Raw genomic sequence first — 17,010 nt, forward strand, 5'->3', positions numbered from 1 at the left:
GCATATCCAACTGTCAGCCTGGTGAAGTTCTATATACAAAATAACAGAGTGTGAAGGAGGGGGACCCCGATATACATGGTGAATTAAAACAGCTCTGAAATGAAGCAAGAGCAGGATCAGTTCTGTGTGAAATGATGTAGGATCAGCTCTTGCATTTACACTTCAGCTCAGCTTCCAAGTCTTTGTTTCTGAAGTAAACAACATCCAATTAGAAAAAAAAAAAGTATGAAACAAAGACAAATTTGAGAATAAACTGTGGGACATCTTCCCAAAGAAAGAGCCCTAAAGAGGAGGCAAGCCAGCTGTGGAGCCACAGCAGATCTGCAAAATCTTTCAGTTGCCATCCCAAGTGCTCGTGTGGGCAGGTCAGCCTGCAAAATGCCAGAGTTGTATGTGACAGAAACAAAAGTGGGTGGAAAGTGAATAGCACGAAGAGGCCCAATGCTATTCAACTGCTGACCAAAAAGCCCCCAAAGTCAGATTTTAAATGTGGTTGAGCAATCCACAGGCAACAAGAGGGAGGGGCTAAGGGAAGAGTATTTTAGGGGAGAATGAGATCATTTAATTTAGTGGCTCCGAATGATCTGTAAGTACAGTTTTCTGATTATAAGTGCTTGCTGCTTGGCATCCCTTCTGGCAGCTGTGATTCACTTTCATTGTGTGTTCTGCTGCTTCGCCCTTTAGAAAGGGGCTTTTTACATTTTATTAAATGGCACTTCGGCAACCCTCCATTTCCATCCTTAATAATGGATTTGTTAATCTCCCTGATAGCCTTTCCCTCCTCCTTAGCAATAATTTAAATATCCAAGAAGAAATCTGCAGTGCAGAAATCAATTAATATTTACATCTGAAATGCTGCTGTACTATTTTCATCAAGTACAACAGATGTGATCTGTTTTTTACCAACATCATCATCACTTGCATTAAACTAACATCTTCCATCAGGGAAATTTTCTAAGAGCTTTCCAGAAAGCAATGTTTTAGCCTTCTCAAAACTGAAATGATTTTAGCTATTTTCTTTCCACTCTGCAGGAAGGGAAACTGAGGTATAAGCAGCATAATTGCTCATATGAAGACACACCCTAAGCCAGAGGTAGAACAGGAACACGTCTCACGAATCAAGATGCCCAACCCTCTGCTTTGAACACAAAGCTTAGAAATGACACAATGCTCTGCTTTGGAAGTTATTTTCAATAAGGGCAATCCCTTTGGCTGAACTGCCTTGTTTTTCATCCCTTTGTTGGCTTTTGCTAAAATCCTCCTATCCCCAACTCTTTGCACCCTCTGGGAACAACATAAAGATGGCAACAGTCACAAGAGCTTCCTTTGCCCACCTTCACAAAAACCCTGCAAGCCCTTAATATTGTTTTCAAAGCCTTGAAACGTAAAACTCCTGCAATCAAGGCATGAACAGAAATCCCCATCAGAATCCATTTTCTGGTGCTCTCAAAGCAGTGCGAAGATTCACTGATTCCCCAAATTTCTGGGGATCCATAAAACTCCTGTTTCTCTAGTGAGGGGAACAGCATCTGAATATCCCACCTATCAGCACACAGTGTTAACAAACGAGTCTTTATTCTTATACTCATGACTATAATGGCTCAGCATCAGAGGACTTGCAGCAGAAGACTGGAGAACATCCCAAGTCCCACCTACTCAACACCCTTCCAAGGCTTGCAATACCTTCACTAATGGCCCCACACTGCCTATAGGATGTGGCCTCATTTCTCATCCGGGAGCTTCCTTCTTTCACAAGGCATCAGATAATCCCTTTCAGCACTCCCACTGGTATCTGGAACCCATCCACCAGTGAGGACAGACATTGCTCAGAACCAAACCACCTGGATATTCTAGAGTTTGGAGAGGAATAAAGCGCATGCGGTATTTCTCACTCAGATTCAAAGATCAAGCTCTGCCAATCAATAAAGTAAAAGCCACAGGTCTACTGGCTCTTTGGGCTACTTGCTCCTTCTCTCCAGGAGACGTGCTGCTGTTTTCAGGCCTGTGCTGTGCCCCAATTTATATTGAGTCAGTGACTCACTCTGTGACTTGATTCGGTCACTTAACTGATCCAGCTGCAAAATTAAGAGGACTTTCCATAAGAAAAAAAAAAAATCATACACAGGATGGGGTCCTTTAGCTAAATAAGAAGGTAGGGTTCTTCAGCCAGTGGCAGAAGGTGCTTCTCTGCTGGCTCTCAGGATGCTCTGCTGACACGGGATATGATCAGTTCTCAGCAGCACTTCTGGCACAGTCCCATGGTTTTACCTCTGCCCTATCATTTCTCCTGCTGTGGCTTCCTTCTGAATTTTAAGCTGAGGTCCAAACAGCCTGAGTCAAAATAACCCAACCTGGAAGTGGCTAAAACATGAATCACTGTGGCCAGGTCATGAACCAGGAGGAATGAAAGGGGTTTATTGTGAGCTGGATGAAAAATATATAAATAAAGGGGGCCTGTAGTGCTCCATATATCACATCACTGTGAGATCCAAGACCATCTACACTGACCTTGAGCCACGTGTTCAGCTCTCATTAATTCAATGGGAGCTCTGCACACAGACCAAAGGCAGTCTCAGCTTCTTCTGCCCTCCACTAATTAGAGGTTTCTGATATTTCTTTGGCTTGTCAGAAAAAGACCCTAAACAGCACATAAACAATGGAAGAAGCCACACGATGAAGACTCTGTTGACTCACCCTCGAGGTTCACTTTTCCTCTCCTTTAGAGAGAATTATTCAGGAGCAAAAGACAAATCTAAGGTCACCCATTTGTTATTCCCGGTCAGAAGATCAATAAACATAGCCAGCACTTGAAGCAGATCTAGCTGTCTCTTGTGAGAGCCCCAAGTCTACTGTCCCACGCGTGCACATCTCTATTAGACTTGTGAACTTGTCACCCCTGTTACAGTGAGTTGATTGCCTTCATGCTTTTGGAAGAGGATATACAGGTCTATATCTGTAGTGAGATCAGTATGTATTACACACCATGTCTATTACAGATAAGTCATCACATCCGAAGGATTCATCACATGTTTACGCAACTCCTATTGACAAAAACGTGACTCCACACACACAGAGGGCTGGCTTGGCACATACTAAACTTCAGCTGAGTTTACGCCAGATCCCTCTAAAAACATCTTCCAAATTCCAGCATTTCAGCTGCTACATTTCCAGCCATGCTTATTCATGAAAGTAGCATTTGCAGAGGTTACAGATACACCAACAGAGCTGCCCTGAGCACAACTTTCATTTCTGAAAACAGCTACTGGAATTTTTTTCATGTGACGTTTCTATTCCTCAGATACCAAGCTTAAATTTCTAGAAACAGGTCATTTGGAAACCCATACATGTCAGCTGGCAAGGTGTGTTGGGATTGGGCTTTGTGGTCTCGCCATGAGAACTGCAGCAAGCAGGCAGGCAGCACTGTTACTCATTTCCAAAGGCTCAAGTGGAAAAATACTTCAGTTATATTTCAGTAGGTAAAATACTCCAGTTTTTCCAAGGAGTCTGATATTCCCTATCACCATACTGTAATACAAGTAATTTTCATTCCAATTTTTTAAAAAGGTAAGCCACCAGAAGGGTTGTTTCACTGCTGGTGCTGAAAGGCCACTCCTGAAGCACAGCCTCCCCTGCCTTAGCCCTGACAGTACATCCCACCCTGCTCCACGGCTCTCTGCCTGGCAGTTCTGTTTCCACACCATCCAGACAACCCATGGCCCCTCTGCTACTATTCACAACCACGATGATGGGACATGGAACCTATAAATGTAAAAAAAATAATCATAATCATCTCTTTATTTCTCCCTGGACATCAAGCTGGCAGGAAATTCCTGTCTTATCTGAAAGTCTTGCCCTAGACATGAAAATCTCTGCTGCCTGCCTTGCACTACTGACCTGCAAGCAGGGGTGAGAAAGTGGTGTGTTTTGGGGGGCTAAAAAGGGCTGAAAAGCTCCTCTACCACCAGAAGGTGTGGTATGCACACTCTGGGATACCCAAGAGTTTGGATCCAGAAGAGAGAAGGTTGTGTCTTCCTCTCAGGAGACCCCTCTATGAAAGAGCATCCACTTTTGCTAGGAACAGTGTCTTGAAAGGGTGAATAACCTGGCACAGCCAGCAAAGCCCTGGAAGAACAAATGAGGACACAGAAACTATATAATTACAAGGAAAACCACTTGAGCTCACCCAATCATAACAATCCTTCCTAAAGTTCCTTCCTTTGGCTACCAAAGCCCTTCAGCTTCTATACATCTGTGATGCTGATCCCAACCAGCATCTTGGTGCTTTACCCAGCTCACCCATCCTGGCCAGGAGGAGACAAACATCTACCTGTCACCTCTATTTTTTTAAGACTGAGTTTCCTTGGGGCAGGGCACTGTCACTCCCCTGCGTGTACAGCACCTGGCACAACAGGGCTGTGACTCAGCCACCTTCCTGATGGGAGTAACACCAAAATAGCTCATTACAGCCCTGCGTAACACCGTGGTCAAATGACCTGGGCATCCTGCAGGAAGCAGGTGAGCACCAACTCTGACTGCGACCGAGTTTGGCAGTCTCCATCACCAAACTTTTTTGAGCTGGTCTCCTCTGTTATTGCTAATTGCTAGGGCAGAGGCTATAATGAGGAGTGACCAGCCATTGCCAAGGTCTCTGCCAGGCTGCCAGAACGGGGTGCACTGAGCAATCACTCCTGCGCTGGCAGATGAAAGGGCACAGCATTCTCTTGGTGCAATAACCTGAGCTCCGCATGCAAATCTCTTCCCAGCAAGGCAATGTATATACATTAGGATACAACCCTCCTGCTTCTGCAGCTGTTCCTTAGTTTAGACAGGGCCAGTAACGCTCAGAGATTGTTTTCCAATCCCAGCAGCATTTTTCTTTGTTTGGGAGCAACACGTAAAAGCTGCCTGGTTTATGACGGTCACGTTCTGAACAGCACGTTCAATAGCTGAACCTTCGGTTAAATGGGACTTTTTCAATCTAAAATGTCCTGATTGCAAATTAAAATATTGAAAGGTTTTGCAGAATTGCCTAATAAAAACAATGATTTTCAGTATTATGACCACAATGATTACTAGTGAAAGCTTCGGTGAAAACAAGTGCTCAGGAATGAAGTTGTTTGGATGCAAACACCTCTTTTCAAAATCTGGCAATAAAAAATGCTGTATCCTGCTGTCCTTCTCATTTTCCAGTTCCAAACAAGGAACCGCATAATATGATGCATTTTTTAAATGGAACATATAAAAGATCAGATACTACCCATCTCAACAGCAAGAAAAATTCTATCCTCCCCTCCACTGAAAAACCCCCCATGGTTTTGACAGTCCCTCTTCACAACAAGAGAAAAACAACAAACCCAAACCAGCGGTCTCACACTCGATTTCCAAACCAGGGGTGCTGCTGTTTTCACATGCAAACCCAATTCTGGCTGGTGTCTCCTGTCATTTCCCTGCTCGCAGCCGCTGGCCACGGTGCAGCTCAGCTCCTCAGACACTTGGCTTTGCAGATTCACTACGAAACAATAATGAGCACATGAGGAAAAAAAAATCCTACACCGATAATAATTCAACTTTCAAAAACAGAAAAAAGCAGCCTGGATTTGTTCCGGGCGAGCAAGGAACAAGAGCTTTCGGCTGCAGCTTTAGCGGCAGAGCAGCTTCTCCGCAGTGGGATCCCTTTCTCTGGAAGCCTGCGTGCACGCAGCTGCTCCCGCAGAACAAGGGCACCCTATATCGCCACCTGCATGGGACCTATAGCTGCCATAGGGGATGAGCGGCGAGGGGAGGGTGATGGAGCGATGGAGACGCGCGGTGAGGGACACGCTGATCCCTTTGTAAAGTTAAACGGAAAAGAAAACGCAGCACACGCTCCACGGAGAGGAGGAAAAAAAAAAGGGGGGAAAAAAACCCCCCAACAAACCTAAAAAAATAAAACTGGGGAGGAGAGAGGAAAAATCAAAGAGTGAAAAAAAAATAAGTAGAAAATGTGGAAAAAAAAGTAGAAAATTTGAAAAAAAAATCAAAATAAAGCCTAAAACAAAGAATAACAGAGAATCCCGAGGAAAACAAGGGGCAGGCCGGCGGTGGCGGACCGGAGCCCGGGGTTCCCGGTGGTTCCACATGTGCCACCCCCGGGCCCAGCCCCCCCCACCCCCCCAACCCCGCACCGGCCGCGCGCCCCCCCGCACGGCCCCGCTCCGCTCGGCAACGCGTGACGTCACACGGGGGACCCCGGCGCCGCTCATTGGCCGCGCGGGCCGCTCGGCCCCGCCCCCGGTGCGGCGGCAGCCAATGAGCGCGGCGCGCTGGCTCCATGTGCGAGCCATGTGTCCGCCCGCGGGGGCGGGGCGTGCGCCGCGGGTGTGCGGGCAGTGCGGGCTGAGCGCTCCGCCGGGCTCCGCGCACCGCTCCGCTCCGCCGCGGGACACGGCCGCCCCTTTGTTCGTAATGCCCTTGTTGCCCGCGGTGCCGCCGTCCCCAGCAGCCCGCGGCCCCGCTCGGGGAGCCCGCTCCGCAGGGGAAAAGCCGCAGGCTACGCGCAGCACCCCTCCGCGCTCGCGGAGCGGGAGGCTAGCGGCGCCGCTGGCCACCGCCCCGCACCGGGCGCTCGCCCTGCCCTGCACTGCTGTGCCCTGCCCTCCCCTCCCCGCCGGCTACCTGGCGAGCGCTGCCACTTGCCTACGTGACTCTGCCCATGCCCCGGCGGGGGGAGCGGGGACGTGTCATCGCCTCCTCCCCCGCCGCTCCGGCTCCGCCACCGGCCCCGTGTCCGCGCGGGGGCCGTCGCCCCCCCGGCCCCTCTCGGTGCCCCCGCCGAACCCGCTCTCCCCGAGAAGCGGAGATGTGCCTCCTCCCCCACCCCCGCGCCGTCCCGCTCCGCTCCCCATCCCAAACTTTCCCCCCGGGGCCCGTGTCCCCAGTGACGGCGGGGGTCGCACGCACGTCCCTGCCGCGGGGGGTGCAGGCCGGCGCTTTGTCACTGCACCCCTGGCCCCTGCAGCCAGCCCAAAGTTTGGGTTATTATTTTTCCTCCCCCTTGACTGACTCCCCCCGCTCTAGCGCCGCGGTCACGGCCGCCAGCCCGCACCGCACTTACTTTTATTCTCCTTCTCGATCCGCTCCAGGTAGCTGGCGGCCTCCAGCAGCACCTGAACGTTGTAGAGGAAGGTGTCCATGCCCGCCGCGGGGCTCGTGTTGCAGATGTCCCCGAGGGGGCACCGGGCCCCGCCGGCCGCCCCCTCGCCCCGCGGCTCCCTCCGCGGCCGGCCGCGCTTGCCCATCGCCCCGCCGCCTCCCCGTCCGTCCGTCCGTCCACCCGCCCGTGTGCCGGCGAGCCCGGCGGCCGCCGCGGTCCCAGCGCTGCCGCCGCTGTGTCGCCCCACGAGCCGCCGCCGTCCCGCCCCCCGCGCCCCGGCGGGCGGCCCGGCCCGGCCGCGCCTGCGGAGTGCGAGCGCCGCCGGCTGCGCCGCGCCCGGCGCGGGGGGGCGGCCGCGGGGCCGGGCCGGGCTGGGACCGGCGCTGGGGGGAGCGCGGGGTCGTCCCGCAGCAGTCCGGGATGTCTTGCAGCCCCGCAGCCCCGAGCGACCCCCTGGAAAGGGGCGCCGGCGAAGGTGGCCCCGCGCCCCCGGGTATCACTAGTGGTGTCGGTGTAGCGGGGGAGCTGGGGGGGTCCGGCTGCGCCCGCACCCGGGACACAGAGGCACAGGCAGGCCTGTTGTCACCCCGTGTCACCTCCCGCCACTGCCCGAGGGTCTGTCCCCGCGGGAGAACCCAGGGTGACAGCCCATGCTGCACCCAGCCCTGGGGGCGATGGGGCCAACACTGCAGGCACGGCCCCGAAGTCCAAACGGGCTCCTCGGCACGAAACACAAGTAGTTTAATTCCGAACTACTCCTACTCTATTGAGCAGTGCTCCCCAGAAAGCCCTGTCTGGGTTCAGACTCCAAAAGCAATTAGCAATTTTTTTTTTTTTTTCTAAAGCAAATCAAAGGCAGAGACCAGGCAAGGGATGCACCAACCTACCCCCCTCACCCCCATGTCCATCCTTGAAGACCTGGGGTCAGGGTTGAGCACACTGTGTTTGGGGCATATCCTTGTCTCCCCCTTGTTTTTGCAGTCAGGCAGATGAGAAAGAGCATGTGCCCCCTGGGAGCACAGGACCTCACGCAGACCACGGAGGAGGGCAAGGATTTACACTTCCATAAGTTGTTTGTCATCTCATGAATTCTGAGGGAGTAGGAGTGGACCATACTGTGACCAGGCCGGCAACAAGTGACCTCCAACACCCTCCTGGCTCCCCTTCCATCACCTGAGCCACAGAACTATGTTGGCAGCAGGAAATCCCGCTCCTGCCCGGCCGGTCGGGTTGGTCTGGATCCATTGAGGAGCCCTATGGGAGCGGCCGGGGTGAAGCATTGCCCCAGAGATGTGCTGGGGCGTGGGGACCTGCTCAAGCCTGGCTGTCATGGGGTTCCACGGGCCTCACCGGGCTCACCGGCCTCCCAGGGATCAGCACTGGAGGGAAGGAGAGAAGAGAGGTCGTGGTGGCGTTTAAAAATGCTGTATTACTAAGTGTTAATTGGTACCTGGAGCCTGCAGTGTCACGGGGACCTGAATCATCTGAGAGGGAATGATGCCCCAGACTGCAGTGCGTGCAATGAAGTCCCTCTGGCTCGCAATTGCTGGGGGCCAGCAGGCTATTTCTGGGAGGCATGGCTGCAGGATTTCATCAGTCACGTGCCCTTCCCACAGCACGTGCCGGGGCTGGGCCAGCTCTCTGTGCGGCTCAACCCAGCCTCTCCCATGGCCATATGGCACCTCCAAGCCGGCAGCACTGCATGGCTGCTGCCACATCAACAGTGCCAAAGTCCCATCACTGCATTTGGCACCCTGAAATGGGCTGAGGGGTCTGGGGAAGGGCAGGAAGTGTCACCTGGATTTAGTTGTGGCCTGGAGAAGAGTGGAGAGAAAGGCAGAGTCTGGTGTGCTGGGAGCAGGACAGCACTCTGCTGCTGGGCTGGGGTGTGCTCAGCACCCACAGGCAACTGGACATCCCCAAGAGCGGGATTTCACCAGGAAAAGCAAGGGCTGATCAGAGCAGGGGTGGAGGTGGGAGTCAGACTGAGCCATAAGCTGCATCCAGGCAAGTGAGGATTAAAAAGTACTTGGCTTTTATTAACTTCACTAACAAGCTGAGATAAGACGTGATTCCTGCTTTACAAGCATGCACAGGCAAACACTCCCATTAAAATATCAGTCAGAAAGTCTTTGGCTTTCTAATTGTGCAGGGACCAAGACAGGGGGGAGATTCTGCTCTAACCAGTCCTGTTTGCATCCACTGGAGACCTGGGCACAAGCAGTTGTCCACCTCAGCATAGCACTGAGGGCACATCTCTGCCAGCTCACCATCATGGAAAAGGCTTCCCATGACCTTTGCTTAAAGTATGAGGTCATGACTAAAAGCACACCAAAGGCACCAGAAGCAGACAGCATCACATTGCCTAAAAATCAGATGATTTAAAAAAGCTCAGCTCCTCTCCCAGATGAGGATGTGTATGTCCATCCAGAGTCCATACTGTAGATCCCGTGTCTAAGGGCAGCATCCTCTGTTACCTATTGCATTTCTTGGTCCTTCTCATGCACCTGCACGACACTTTTCTAGGGATTTTTGGAATGCTTTATATGAACTGGTGGTGATTCAGTCACCACTAGCAGGTACTGCTTTTCCCAGTGTGACATCCCAGGTTTGAAGCTAAAATAATTATAATTTTTATTCCCTTCCCTTCTTGCTTAGTTCCAGGATAATTTCTCTTTAAAGGTACTTCCACAGAGAAGAGCACTCTGAATTATAAGTCTCCCCAAACAGCTTGCCCTGGAAAGGTTTGAGCAGCTCTGCCATGGCTGGCCAGGCTGCAGGATGTCCCAGATGCCACAAGAACCTTGGTGGGTCTGGTCCAGCTTTGAGCCTCAGTCACCAGCCCTAGAGCCCCTGTCTGGGGGGACCTGTGCCCTGGACCCTTTGATGCCCTGTTTCTTTTAACCTTTTTTTCTCTGGGTGTCCATCCCTGGCCACCACCTGCAGGGCACTGAATTGTCCTGACTGTCCTCGTGCTTTGCAGCTCCAAATCATATTTCCCATCTGAATCCTGGGAGTCCCTGTGTAGTTGGGTCCTTTGGGGAAGTGTTGGAAGCTGCATCTGGATACCTCCAGGTATGGTCTCTGCCCAGTGTGGTTTGTACTCAGACACAGGTCGGGGCAAGGCACAGCTCAGCTCTCACCCAGTGGTAATGCCAGGAGGTGCAAGACCACTTGCCTGTGCTGTCTGCTCCTGGGATTGCAGAGGGTTCTGACGTTTGTTAGGGAATGGGGTAGGGACATACCAGCATTTCCAAGGGCAGAAATTCCAGGGGAACTGGCTCAAGAGATACGTGGTTTTTTAGGGGATATGGACTATGGAGTACCAAAAAAAAGAGTTGGGCAGGAGAAAGCACACAGACAGACTGGAGAAGCAACACAGGAGTGACAAGGGAGGAGGTTTTGCAGCTCCACGCATGCAGCAGCCATGGTCCAGCACTCTCATCCATCATAGCCTTCTAAATACAGCCATGCTGTACTAAGGGCATGCTCTCTTAATTTGCTTTCTCTTTTACTTCATTCAACCTTTGAACTCACCCTGAAGTCTCACTGTCAATTTTTTCTGTGGAAGGTGATGGTGGAGCTGCTTCTTGGATGAAAGTGGAGGGATCAAGTGGAGCTCTAGGGGTCCATGGAAATAGGGTGGGAGGGGGTGAGCTGCTGGCACAGCCCCACCACCCACACCGTCAGCATGGCCTCTGCTTCCCAGGCACGTGGCCAAAGAATCACTCATCATGTTGGAGATCCCTGGACCTTTTATCAGCAGCCTGTGGCCACGTGCTGCCCTCGGTAAAGTGTGGCACAGTGAGGGCAGTGTGGCCCAGAGGAGCAGAGGTTGGGTGCCCACAGTGCTGTTGCCAAATTCACTCTTGTGGAAGTGGGAAAAATATCCACCCTATCATTTAGGATTGCAGCAGGTCAGAGGTAAAATTGCTGGAGTGCTTTCATTTTGCAGTGCTCCATAACACAGCAAAATGCGGGTTTAGGTGCAAAGCTGCCCAGTGGTGTGAGTTGCCATGAGAAAACCATGGGTTAGAGAGCGAGCATCCCTTCCCCTCTGTGGTGGAAACAACCTCGTGTGTGTGTGTGTGTCGTACCCTTGTTGCACTGAAGAGTGGAAAACAAAACTACTGCTCTGAGAACAATCCTAAGTCCCCTTTGGTGGGTATATTTTGACCTTGTTCTGGTGGTATCACACACAGCAGCTGTTTCCCCACATTGCAGGTGTTGTCTGTTCAGTTTGTTCCAGTGGCAGCACCAGTGTAAATCACCCCCTGGACAGACCTGGCAGGGTTCACAGAGGTCAGGTCCAGGACAACGCTGGGTTTTGGTCTGCAAAGGCTCATGGAAACACCTGCTCTCTCTCTGCTCTCTCTCCCAGTTTAATCCCTTTATAAAATTTAATCTGCCTTTAAATTCTACTGCTGCCCTTTTGGAAGGATGAACCCATTTTCCAAGTGGTAGTTGCATTGCCTGTCTGCCAAGGGCAGGCATTTGTCACTGCATAAGAGTGACATCAAGATATTAAAAAATTGTTTGGAGGGCTATCACATATCTTTTTTTTTTTTTTTTAGTGGACACAGTTGTTGTGGTAGTGATGGGCTAGAGCTGTTCTGGAGCAGCTGTACCCTGGAGGGGGAGCAGATCTGTGGTGGATCCTGGGTGACTCCTAAAGGCTTGATTTTGCTGTTGGATCTGAGAAGTTTATGAGCTCGAGCCCCAGCCAAGAAGCTGCTGCTGCAATCAGGATAGTTCTAGTGGGCACTGTTAGCCCTTGCAGCCCTTTTGGGTGCCCAGGTGGGTTGCCCAGCAGCTCCCCAACAACTACTGTATGTGGATTGGGATTTTTCTGTGCCACTGCCTTCACTAGGACACGCTGTGGGTTGCAGCAGAGAAGCAGGAAGCCTCCAGTCCTGCTAAGAAGCATGGCTACAAGGAAGAGCATTTTCTTTTTCAGCAATTGTTTTCCTGCTCTGATATCAGCCTCTTTACTTCCAAGTATCCAGGGTTTGCAAATAAATCAGTCCTTGGACTTGGAACTCTGCGGTGTCTCAGGCCACAGGGACTTGTTTTGCAGGGGAGCTCCATGTCAGGAGATGTGTTACTGGCATCACTCTTTGTGGTCAGCCAAGTGGCCCAGCCCACTGGTGAGCACAGGTATTGCCCTGCTCCTCACCCAGGCAGGGTTTGATTGGGGTATAGAAATCTGCCCACACAGAGAGGTGCACAGAGGTCAGTGAAATCTTGCATTTCACCTTTCACTAGTCAATAACTAATATATGTAGCTCTCCCCAGCACAGGCTCTCCTGCCAGGCCCTTGGCTGCCGTCACCTGCTATTGTTGCCTCTTGTTCCTGATCCTGAGGTGGAAATCAAGGAACCATGATTTGCAGCAGAGCCACATGTCCTTCTGTAGGGCAGGTAGATGTTTGCAGGCAAGGGTTGTGTCTCCTTAGGGATGGTGTCAGAGTCTGACTCTCACTTGGCCAGACCCAGAGTGGGGAGGTGCATCCAGCCCTGTTACAAAGCCGTCATTATGAAGACCTTTCACTTCCCCAGTTAGTCCTCAAATTAAATGAAATCAGAATAACTTAGAGAACAGCTCTTGTTTTGGGTGCCTGCTCCAGCTCTCAAACACATGAGGTATATCCTCAGGCTCTTGAGCAGACCTGATGGCTCTTTGCTGGGGCTCAGGGAAGTGCTCTGATTTCAGTGGGTGTCTCCGGCTGCCCACGGGTACATCACCCCTGAGATCTGTCATTTGATGCTCTTCTTTGGTGTGTGCTAGAAATAACGAAACCACAAAGAGTGTTGATGTTCCCTCTTGCCTGCTCCTGCCCTGCCCAGCCATAATGCTTATCTCAGATCCATTTATGCTGCTGTTACTTACAGTTTCATTCTGCCTCTAAAGATTCTACTACATTTCGTTCAAATTCCTCCTTACAAGCTCCCTCTGTGGTGCCCTCTGATCTCCTCTGGCATTCAATAGGCAAAGCTGAGCTATGACCTCTGCATTTACAATAACTATTTTTCTATTTCCCCCTCCAGCTTTCTGACTGCCCTCCCCACTTTCCATCTTTGCAACTGCAGGTTTTCTGTCTTGCAGATGGAAGCTTGCACAAGCTCTTCTCAGCTCCTACTAGTTCTTCACTGTTCATGCTTGGCCTTTTGCAGTAGTTGCCATGCAGTACTGATATAAAAATAATAAAGAATTTTTCTTGCCCATCCTTAAGGGAAAGCAGACATATGGTCTGAAATTGCCTTGTGCCAGCACAAAAAAGCACATCTTTGAGTGGGTGAATTCACTGCTGAAAATTCCTGGTGGGTCTGCGTGGCTCCGTAAGGGGTGGATGGGACCTGACGAGGTGAGTGGGAGGATGTAGGTGGTGAAAGCCTCAAGAGCACATCCCTGGTGGAAAGGGCCAGGTGAAGGATATGTTCTCCATCTGTTCAACTGAAAACTTTACACCACTCCTAGGAATACACCAATTGATCCTTGAGACTGGGCTGGGCTGGCAGATCAAGAGAAGGTCATTTGACATTGCTCCAGGCAGGAGATCTTGTAATATTCTCAGTGTGCAATTTTGCATGCTCTGGCTTTGGGTTTTTGTGTTAAACTCGGTGTCTGTGACATCCAACACATCGCTGGGATTTGTGCTTTCCAGGCCAGGGCCAAGGGGCCATGAGGACAAGCCCAGCAGGATGCACTGGGGGAAGAGCAGGGAAAGAGAATCCCACAGCTCCCAATGGATGGTAGTTTGAGCCTCTTCTCACTTTTGAATACCTCTATCCAGCTGGCCTTTTAACTGATTTCACAGCAAACCATCTCCCAGTCCCCCCCCATTAGTTCAGGATGGCCTTCCTGAGGTGCTGATGGCTATGAAACCAGGCATCTCTGGGGCCACTCATAAATTGAACCTGTTCAGGTGCCTCATTTTTCCCTTTCACCCCCCTGGGCCTCATGTCTTGGCAAGCCAGCTGCAGAAAATAAAGCCTAGAGGAAAAGAAAGGCAGTGGCTTTATGAGGGCAGGTGTCCTGGGAGGATTCCAGCCACTCTCCTACAAGATGATGGAACACACAGAAATGATGCCCAGGGGTTTGGAGGGATGGGGGCTCAGTTTTGGCCTCCCCAGACTGTCCCTTCAGCAATACCTTATTTCTGCTTTGCCAAAGCTTTTGGAGCTTGGACTCATCCACACAGTCTCTACAGGGGAGATCTGAGTGTTTGCAGAATCAAATTAGTTTCTTTGGATTTCATGGCTAACTTGGGCCAGCTGGTGTTCAGGTGAGGAAATCCATCAGGCACAGCTGATACTTGACTCTAGCAATTGCAGCAACAAAATTATAGTGAAGAACTACATTCTTCCCTTCAAAGGGGCTTGCTGGTTACTCTGAATAAAAGGCTGGATAAAGGTTCAGTTTTGAAAATTTGTTAAATTTTGAAAAAAATATCATGTGCTAAAGGGATCATGACCAGACCTGGAGTTACTGCTCACCTGCAGTCAGTAGAAGGGGTCAGTGCCCAGGGAGAGGCTGCAGGAGAGCAATGGGCACAGGCTGCTGGGGTGGATTTGGAGGCCAGTGGGGCACAAGGACTCTGCCCTTGGCCCTAATGCCATGCCACAGTGGGTAGGGGAAAGCAGAAAGCAGCCCCCAGCTGTGGTGCCAGCAGTGATGGGCACCAGCTGGCCAAGGGAGTGCATGGCTTGAAGGGGACAGTGCTTCCCAGGAGTAGCTCTGCTTCAGGAGGAACCTTGGGAGCGGCCAGTGCCACGAGCCACCAGCTCTGCTGGTTCAGTGTGGTTGCAACGAATTGAGAGATAACTCACAAGTCTTGCAGCATAATTACAGTTGCCTAATGATTTCCTTCATTTCATTTCTCACAAGCATCTCCCTCTAACACCTCTGTGTCCTGCAGCACAGCTTGCTTTGCCTCTGTGGGCCACTGGCAGGCAGGTTTTGGCTGCAGAAGCTGATGCAGGAGGGTTTCCTGGTACATCCCAAGAACAGACAAAGCACAGCAGTGTTTAGTTGCAGTTTTGCTCGTCTTTACTTGCTTGACATCCTAATATCCAAGTATGAAGATCACTGCCACTGCTACTCCAAGCACGTGGTGTCGTAAGGGGAGGGTGAAACCAGAGGGGATCTGCTGGGTCATTTAGTCCAACTATTCTGAGCAGCCACGTCATATAATCCCCTCCACAAATTTCCCAGTCTCCCAGCAGCCCCCACCAGTTAATACCCATTTGTTTGTGTGCCAACATTATCTGTGGTTTAAAAGCTGTTTTCTCTCCCCAGTATTTCCCAACAGTTTCCTCCTCATCTTCCTCTGTCCCCTCTGTTCTAACTAAGGAGAAGGATCGTGCACCCTCCCAGGCTGATCCTGTCTGGCATCCTCCGCCTTCATCCCAGCCATGGACGGTTACTGCACCAGCACCATGGCCAAGTCTTGGCATCCATCCTGCCCCTGGTTTGCTGCCCACAGCCATGCCACGTGGATGGCTTCTCATTCCTTCCCAGTCGACTGGGATCCTCATGTCTTAAGCCAACCACAGGCCAATGTATGTCACAGCAAAACCCACTGCTGCTGGTTCTGACTCTCCTCTTGTGCAGGTCCCAGCTCTGCTGAGTGGGGGTTACACCCCCAACCCTTCTGGTCCCCTTGGCCAGCACATTACCCAGTTTGCAGCTCATTTATTAATCCTCACCTGATCTGGTTCCACTGATGATGACTCTCACGGTGTGGTCAGATACCTGTCTGAAAAAGATATTTGATCTGTTGCATTGCCTGGCCTAGAAAAGTCTCTGGCTGTATAAAGAGAAATTTGCATTTTTAACCCTGTGTCTTTCCTCTCCAGGACTGTGACTGTTGTTTCCTCCAGGACCCCAGATGCTGCAGGATACCCCAAACAACAAACAGCTTGCAGAGTAAAGCCAAATAAAATGCCCCCAAACCAACGTGCAGAGAGGGAGAAAGTGACTGTGGGTTCCTGATAGGGCCAACCTGGCAGAACCCTTGCTTAAATCAGCAGCTGATTGTGGGCAATGGCTTTGGCAGGAACGTGTTTGCTCCATGTTACTGATGTGCTGCCCTGCCACTGGTATTCCCCTTCCTGGGAACCCCTCGGGCACTCTTTGTTCAGGGCTCATAAAACCCTCTATGGTCCTGTGAGTGTTGACTCTCAGAAAGCTGGTGCCAGAGAGGAGCACAAATTATCTGCTCTGCATTTCAGACAGCTGAACTCAGTGGCAGATTGTCCACACAGTCAGTTTAAATCCTTGGCTGCGATGAGACTCCAATGCTGATTTTTGAATCGCCTGCTCCAGCTGCTTCGCCATGAGCATCACTTTAGTGATGCTTAAAGAGGCTGTTTGCAAAGGTACCCCTCTAAATCTACCAAAAAATGCTCTCAGTACCTGCAGGAAGCTGATCCTAGTTCAAACCTACTCCCTTTTTTTTTGTATAACAGTGAGAAAACACTCCAGCCTGCAGTGATAGCCCCATCCCTTAGAGTGCTCACAACATCTAGGGGGGAAAATGATGTATTGGGGTACCCAGGATTAGCAACAGGATTCATGGTCTTCAAAACACTTGGGATGATTCAGCATTGGAGGCTGAGGGATGGAGATGTGAAAGTGCTGTGGATCATGGCAGGTGAAGCAGGATGACAGCAAATCTCACCTGGGGACAGTGCAGGAGGCTGCTGGTGGGGTGGCACTGACAGAAGCTCAGTGCCAGGAGCTCAGGCACAAAGGCACTGAAGAAGATGCCATAGAAAATTAGGGTTGATTTGGTGGACATCCGAGCTGAAGCACTAAGTCCTACAGGGGACATACAGGATGCAGCCACCTGGCACCACTGCCAAAGAGAACATCTG

General features: G+C 51.1%; 1 protein-coding gene across 1 annotated transcript in view; it reads right to left on the reverse strand.

Moving 5' to 3' along the window:
• The window catches only part of MXI1 (MAX interactor 1, dimerization protein), a 57,072-nt gene extending 49,711 nt beyond the window's left edge, over positions 1–7,361 (reverse strand). Inside the window, exon 1 of the mRNA XM_050305482.1 lies at positions 7,094–7,361. Within this exon, the coding sequence (XP_050161439.1) occupies positions 7,094–7,277 (184 nt within the window). The 5' untranslated portion in view covers positions 7,278–7,361. The remainder of the gene's footprint in view (positions 1–7,093) is intronic.
• Positions 7,362–17,010: the final 9,649 nt, after the last annotated feature.

Source organism: Myiozetetes cayanensis, unplaced genomic scaffold (genome assembly GCF_022539395.1).
Source record: "Myiozetetes cayanensis isolate MyiCay16 unplaced genomic scaffold, myiCay2020 scf10, whole genome shotgun sequence".
NCBI lineage: Eukaryota > Metazoa > Chordata > Aves > Passeriformes > Tyrannidae > Myiozetetes > Myiozetetes cayanensis.